The sequence below is a fragment of the Malus sylvestris genome, chromosome 17 (assembly GCF_916048215.2).
Source record: "Malus sylvestris chromosome 17, drMalSylv7.2, whole genome shotgun sequence".
NCBI lineage: Eukaryota > Viridiplantae > Streptophyta > Magnoliopsida > Rosales > Rosaceae > Malus > Malus sylvestris.
Genome location: NC_062276.1, coordinates 21,209,241 through 21,216,951, shown reverse-complemented (window position 1 = coordinate 21,216,951; position 7,711 = coordinate 21,209,241). Strand labels below are relative to the sequence as shown.

General features: G+C 36.5%; 1 protein-coding gene across 3 annotated transcripts; it reads left to right on the top strand.

The window, feature by feature from the left end:
- The first annotated feature begins 3,535 nt into the window (after positions 1 to 3,535).
- Positions 3,536 to 6,303, top strand: LOC126609781 (uncharacterized). Of its 3 annotated transcripts, XM_050277710.1 has the most exons (4): positions 3,536 to 4,543; positions 4,972 to 5,109; positions 5,227 to 5,285; positions 6,027 to 6,303. In XM_050277710.1, exons 1-4 carry the CDS (start codon positions 4,518 to 4,520, stop codon positions 6,179 to 6,181), a joined length of 378 nt encoding a protein of 125 aa, XP_050133667.1. In that variant the 5' UTR covers positions 3,536 to 4,517; the 3' UTR covers positions 6,182 to 6,303. The 3 variants fall into 3 exon arrangements, 1 of the variants encoding a protein (XP_050133667.1); XR_007618275.1 differs by lacking the exon at positions 5,227 to 5,285 and having other exon boundaries at positions 4,962 to 5,109; XR_007618274.1 differs by having other exon boundaries at positions 4,962 to 5,109; positions 5,227 to 6,303.
- Positions 6,304 to 7,711: the final 1,408 nt, after the last annotated feature.

The following is a 7,711-nucleotide window of genomic DNA, read 5'->3' as shown; positions in this document are numbered from 1 at the left end:
CTCGAAAGAGTACTTGAGTTCACTGAACGACGATCAAAAGAGAGTTCGAACATACATGTCATGTATGAACTCTAAGGTTGCAATATGCAAAGTAGTCCTTTGACCTGAGGCATCATCGATGTCTAATGATTAGGTCCTTGATCTTTGATCCTGTCAACAGCATTCCTTTGGAGTGTCCACGGCATTGTTGGGGTCAAGCTATCTAGTCATGTAGGCATATGAATGCACAACAAGGGATCTCTAACCTTCCATGATGGAGGGAGAATACTCTAAGATATGATTCTAAACTCTTTGGCCAAAGCAAATGAATATGACTTAGGAAGTTTGTTCCAAATCATATTCAAGGGAATCATACAGGAAAGTATCACATTGGATAGTAGACATGAAACAAACTATCACTTAAACAATGTGATTAAGAGTATTAGAGAAGGATCGTATTGCATTGTAGTTGTAACTGGATAGGTTCTCCAACCAATTCTACTTAGCTTGGGTAATCATGATATGCTGCTAGGCGTCACTCATGGTTTGTGGAAGCCCTAATGGTTAGCAAACACTAATCAACAAAAGGGGAGAATTGAAATGTGGTTTCAATTCACAATCGATCGTTAAGAGTAACATCGCCCACTGCCTCGCTAAATAGAACCTAATGGATCGTACACCGAGTAAGGATGTATGTGAAGAAATTAAATGAGATGGATAAGCAATTAAATGGTTTAATTGAAGAATGGTCAAGATTAATTAATTAGTTAATTAATTATACGAAAGGTTCGTATTGGGCTTATATGTTGGTTTTGGGTTTCGGGGCCCAAAAACGTTTTGGTCCACAAGGCCCATTATGTTTAAGTTGTATGACAACTAAAACAAAATGGGCAAATTAGCCCAATAACAAAGGATGGCCGGCCATTAGGGTGGATGGGCAAAGTTTGCTTAATTACAAGTTTGCCACTCACCAAAGAAAAGGTTATAAATACAACTTTATAGCTATTTTCTAATTAGGGTTCTTCTTGTTGAAATTGGGTGAAACATTTTCTCCATTTTCTTCTAAGGAGGCCGGCCACTAAGGGGAGGGACATCTAGCAATCTCTTCTTTCCTTAGTCATCCATATCATCTTCACAAGATACATCATTGGTGAAGAGACTTAGAGACATCAAGCTTTTGGTGTTTTGGAGAACAAATCCTTTTTCCTCAAATCATCAAAGGAGCACTAAAGGGAGGAAAACACAAGGAGGATTCAAGGAGCTTGGAGGTGACTTGAAGGCCCTCCACTTGGGTGAATCCCTTGTGTAATCAAGGATGAGCTTCAAGGGTAAAGAATCACTAAATCTTTACTTCTCTTTAATGTTGTTAAAGAGTTTATTTTTGGTTCACCATATACTAGGCTTTGAAAGTCATGGGTTTTATGAATTGTTTTTGGATGCATGCCTACTTTAAAATGTTAATAGCTTGCATGTGTATTCAAATGTTCATACTTGTTCTTAGCTAGGACAAAATTTTTCCTTCAGGTTAACCATATGAGGGTTCCCTTGGTATGTCATTGCTTCGGTGGAGGCGTGGTTGTAAGCATGTGCCATCACCTCAGAGTAAGTCTTCCAAGTGTTGGCATTGATCATGTACTAGAAGAAACAATCACGTAGGCCCGCTGTGAAGGCCTTGAGGGCGGTCTTGTCATTTGCCTCAGTGCATCGAGAATACTCATGGTTGAAGCGACCGGCATACTCTCGTGGTGACTCATTCGGCTTCTGGCGAATAGTGTACAAGGCATCTACAGAATGCAAGTGATCGGTCTGGAAGATGTGTTGAGAGATAAACAGTTTCCTCAGTTCCTCAAATGAGTTTACTGTCTCAGGTGGAAGACTACAATACCAGTTTAGAGCTCCGCCAGAGAGGGTGGAGGGGAAGAGAAGACATCGTTATTCGTCAGTGTGCATCCGATATGCCATGGTGGACTCAAAGAGGTTAAGGTGTTCAATTGGGTCCTCCCTTCCAGTATAGAGTTGTAAACAAAGCTTTTGTTTTGTCTTCGCTTGAAGGGGGGTGTCGAGGATCCTCCTTGTGAGAGGGCCAGGCCTGGGTTGGTTCTAGTTAGGTATCTCGGCCTGACGTTCGGCCTTTAACTTGTTTACTTCCTCAATGAGCCATAGGACAAGGGAGTCCTGAGTGGAGTCATGTACCACTGGAATTTTCTTTCGTAAGTCTTCATCGCCTTTTGGAAGTAGGAAAGTTTGAGCAAGAGCGTGTGGTTTTTCCTTGGACTCGTCGTACTGACTTCTAGGGCAAGCCTGTAGGAATACCTCATAGTCCCATGTACCTTCATGTTCCTTTGGGACTTATCGTTCCTTCTCCAGATTGGCAGCTGGCCTGGGTTGTGGGATGGAACTGAGTCTTTCAGAAACCCTTGGGTCATTGATCTTCGAGCATATGTGGAGGGGATTTTTTCGACGTTGCTTTAGGAAGCCTTGGCAGTTGCGATAAATGTCCTTCGATCCTTCCAACCCTTCTGCAAGGAGGTGTCTTCCTCCACTTCTCCTACTTCAGGTCGAAGTATCTGGGTTTAGAGAAGTCTTATTTTGATCAATGTTTTGATGATTAGCTCGCTTCTCATTAGGGATACCCATGTCGAAGGGAGGTGACCCTCCTGCAAGGAGGTGTCTTCTTCCACTTCTGTTACTTCAGGTCGAAGCATCTGGGTTGAGAGAAGTCTCATGTTGATCAATGTTTTGATGATTAGCTCACTTCTCATCAGGGATACCCATGTCGAAGGGAGGTGACCCTCCATGTTGGGGGGCACCCAGATGATGGTTGATGTCCACAGGGGCAATGAGCTCGCATGTTTGAGTACGCCTAGTTTTGTGGAGCGTCTCAAAGAGCTTCTCATACTGCTCCTGAAGGACCTCATTGTTCATTGTTATCTTATTGTTTTGAGCTTCTAACTCATCAACTTTAGCTTGAAGAGCAACCTTCTTTCCTTCCTTCATTCGTTGCTTCGCACTAGGTGCAAGAAGGGTGTCATTTTGTGTGATGTGGCTTCCTTCGCTCCCCATGTTGGAGAGGGATGCCTGGTCAAAAGAGAGTGTACGAATGGTGGAAACCACCTTGACAAAGCTGAAGAGAGTGGAATAAGTGTCGTTTCCCACAGACGGCGCCAAATATTGATGCACAAAATCAGCAAGGACTTTGGTACAACAGAAAATGTTAAGTTTGTGACATTCGCTAGATTGCTCCGGTCACTAATGTGGATAAGTATGTAAATGGATAGAGACAGGGAAGCAAACACAAGATGTACGTGGTTCACTTAGATTGGCTACGTCCACGGAGTAGAGGAGTTCTCATTAATTGTGAAGGGTTTACACAAGTACATAGGTTTAAGCTCTCCTTTAGTGAGTGCTAGTGAATGATTTAGTACAAATGACATTAGGAAATATTGTCGGAGAATGATCTCCTTTTATAGAAGAGAGTTTCTAGCCTTATTCTGACATTGACACGTGTCGTGTTGTGATTGGCTTCCGATGTTGACAAGTGTCGCACTATGATTGGCTTCTGATGTCGACACGTGTCGCTCTGTGATTGGCCTCCTGGTTGGAGGGAAACTCTTCTGGATCCTTGACGGTATAACCTTAACCGGTGCTCGGTAGTTTCAGGATTGGTCAAGTATGGTACAAACACAAATAATTTAAAATATTTTTTTCATGTTGAAATTGAGTATGAGGGAAAAAAAATATGGATATACATGTTTACCAATGATATGCATATAAATATGAAATTGTTATTTCAAGTAAGCACATCTGGAAATACAACGTTTATATATTTATTTTTAGTTTACATGTTTCTAAAATTAAAAAGCCTATGATCTGGCTTTTTTTAGTGTAACTTTGACCAAATACTTTGCTACAGCTACCTAAAATTGTACGTTACAAACTAGTAGACCTATTGTAAACTTATGCAAGCTATGTGCAAACTTGACAAGGTTTGTCAGGTTGACTAGAATTATTTTAAAAAGGATGATACTGCACATTGTTGTTGTTGCTGTATAGTAGATGAAGTAAAATTTGTTTCCCTTTAAGGTCAAAATAGATTAGTTTATTAAAATTCATGAGATTTTTTTTTTTCTTATTTGCAAAAAAAATTCTCTCATAAGAATGTGTTCATTTTAGTCTGCCATAACAACATTTGCATATACATTTGGACAAACTTTTGAGAGCCCACACTTTAGAAACACAAGCCATGTTTGTATATGCATTAGATAGTGATGCAATAAATTTATAGAAGTATGAAAATTATTCCTTTAAATTTTTGATGGTATAATATTTAATTTTTTTTTTCAATTCATCAATGCTTAATGAACACGTTGTTAGTATCCCTTCATGGTTTAGATTCTTATTCTATTTTATTTGAATACAAAAATATATGCAGCTTTGTTGGTCTGACTCATTTTGTAAAAATGTTGTCAACGTCAACAAGGCAACTAATGGGATTAGAAGAATTAGAAAACTCTGAAAAATGTCTGTTCAAGATTTGAATGTTTTGGATCCAGATTTGTACAAGGTAAACAAACTTTTCTCAATGTTTTAGAATTTAAAAGTAAAGTATTTCCCACATGAATCTAAATAAAAATCTAAATGTAAATTATATTCCTCATATGATATATGACAAATTAATTGAGTACATATCATTCTTAGATTTTAAACTTTGAACATAAAAAACATATAATTGAAAGAAAAAAAAAATATAATTTAGATTTGGTTTTTCTTTTCTGTAACATGAACAATATGTTTCACATATACATATATCTCAAAATTGGAGTGATGCTTTTGCTATATTGGCTATGCACATACTATTAATCATTTCCTATGAACGTATACATATATTTCAAGATTGGAGTGATACTTTTGATATATTATGTTCCCTCACTACATTATCCATATATTAATCACTGGATGTACACATACTCAGAATACTTTAGTCTTATGTAGAGCAACCATTATGCGTTTTGACACGCATGCTGGATGGTGGTACAAAGCATGTCCATGCTGCTACAAACAACTCAGAAAGGATGAAAATAATGACGTGCTAATTTTTGTAAAGCACAATGTCCAAATTCCCCTCCCCTGGTAAGCCAAATGTTTATAACTAATTTCATAATATTTAAGTACCCTCCCCTGGTAAACCAAATGTTTATAACTAATTTCCTATGCTTTATACTTAAATATTGTCCTTCATATACTTAGGTTCAAAGTAAGTTTAATCCTCGAAGACGTCAGCGATGAGATCAGTGCCATTATCATTGGTAAACTGGCTGAACGTTTATTTAGAACTTCATGTTATGATTTAGTTGTCGAAAAAGGGTTTACTGATCAATAAGAGTTACCATATGCAATTCTCCAATGTCGAGGGAAGATAAAAAAAATTTAACTTTGATTTGGAAATTTGAAAAATGATTTCAACAGAAATGATCTTTTAATCCAAGCGATTTTCGACAACAAAATACAAGTTGTTCAATCAAGCTCCAAAACTTCTTATGAATCAATGGCTGAATTTGAGGACTAAGATACGGCAACTTAGAATTTTTCATCTATCCCACCACTTTTTTAAAAAGGGTTAAAACATATCTCTTCCACTATTTCACCCACTGTTGTCACAACATCGCCTGCAAAAAGTTCAATTCGGAAGGGTATTTTCAACTCTGAGACTAGAAAAAAATAAAAAGGTAAGAGCTTTCACTGTAAGTATCTCATTTGTATCTATATTTTCAAATAACCTGACATTTAGTAATGCATTCATCTCTCTTCTGTTTATATGGATTTAAGGAAAACTGAAATTACCAAAGAAATAGATGAACAAAACGCTTTGGACACTGAAGATTTTCTCATCAAATCTCTTAGGAACAAAGTGTCTCTAAACAAATCTGAAATAGTATTTATTGCTTCCAAAACTCAGTACGTTACATCTATTTGTTATTAATGCATGTACTTTCATAACTCAAATTTTATCATATTTCTTATACAAAGAATTTAATTTCAATCTATAGCAAGAACAAGTGCAAAGATGACTGAAGTTCTCTGTAACAATACAGAACAAATGGAAGATTTTTTGATGAGCCAAGGAATTTTTGAAACTGTATATATTTGGGACTTGAAATCCATCATCTTAGTCGTTCAAATCTGCTTTTTTGGTTGTACATAGAACTTTTAACGTAGACTTAGTAAAATACAGGTGCAAAATGAACAACTAATCAATGTGGGACACTTTTGGAAGTGTATATAAATGTAACTTAGAAATTTCCCCTTTGGATTGCAAATATGCTTTTGATGTAAAGTAAATAGAATGTCATGTAACTTGAAAACCTATTTTACCCTGTTTGTTTAGCTGTTCTATTAATTTATAAAATGTTTTGGAATGAATGTGTTGATTTGTGTATAGTAATATATGTGTTGCAACATTAGGTTCAACTTTGTCTCAAATATGCATAAAATTATTGTTGATACCTATAGTAAATTTTGAGTTAAGCTTTGATACAAGTTACATTATCACTGAGAGATTTTGTTGCATCACCTCCTTTTCTACTTATGTTACAAGGAATCATGACTCGATTTTGAGTCTCTCATTTTAGCCACATCACCACCAACTACTACTGCACCTTAGATACCAATTAAACAGCCATCACTCTCAAATTCATATGAAAAACTCATCATATGAATTGTATATTGCTAGTACTTAGAAATCCGATATTGATGAATTATTTAGAAATAAATGTGTTAAATTGTGATTATGGATTCATAACCCACAGCGAAGCGCGTACAATTATAGCTAGTATCAAACTATATCGAATGGTGTTGTATGTAGTGCTAAAATGACCACATCACCATAAAACTTGTATGCTTGCCTAGAACTTGCATCGGCCAAAAAACATTGAGTAATCTTGTGTTCTTCATCTGCTTGAATTTTGAATGTGAATTCATAATTTCATTCTTGCTCTAGCAAAAAATGATCATGCAATATTTTTCCATCATGCCCTTTCATTTGGTTTCGCACTTTTGTTCGATATTTATATAAATCTTCTTGTGTACAACCAATATTTTCAATTCCACCTACCTGCAATCCAAGAATGTCAAATTGTTTATGTGGAGGTATGTTTGCCATGTCTAACTAATCAACTAATATTTTATGACACTTGGTAACTTCGCGATGAGACTTTATCAAGTAGCATCTTCGTGGGGATGCCATTGGATGATTATGATCCTCGTCCAATATAGTGACTACATACCCACCAAGTTTAGATCTCACAAATATCAATCTTTCTTTACAACCTTTTTTGGTTAATCCGATGCTTTTGTTCGTCACCAATCCATTCTTTTGTATTACTTCTCTCTTTGTTGCACACAAACTCCTTTTTTGTGTTCTCACCATCCTTATTTTTCTTACTTAAATGCATGTAGACACTAAACCCAGCCTCCCTTGCATAGTTGTTGTAAAATTCAAGCACTTCGTCTAATGTTTCGAAATGTTGACCTATGGTAGGCTTAAGCTCGTCCGTTACTTGAGGATAGAAAAAACAAATACCAGCTACATTTTTTGACTGATTTTTCATGAGAACTAGCATTTCATTAGCTTTCATAACTTGAATAGGCATTTCGTCAGTTTCCGTAACTTCAATAGCCATCTCATCATCTTCCATAACTTGAACATGAACATTAGCACAATCAAACATCCACA

What these genes read in the sequence shown, in the direction of transcription:
- LOC126609781 (XM_050277710.1), top strand. Translation starts at nt 4,518, where the DNA reads ATGTTTTGGATCCAGATTTGTACAAG. An exon ending in GTCCAAATTCCCCTCCCCTG is followed by an intron (nt 5,110 to 5,226) that starts GTAAGCCAAATG and finishes TCATATACTTAG; the next exon opens with GTTCAAAGTAAGTTTAATCC. An exon ending in GATCAGTGCCATTATCATTG is followed by an intron (nt 5,286 to 6,026) that starts GTAAACTGGCTG and finishes TTCAATCTATAG; the next exon opens with CAAGAACAAGTGCAAAGATG.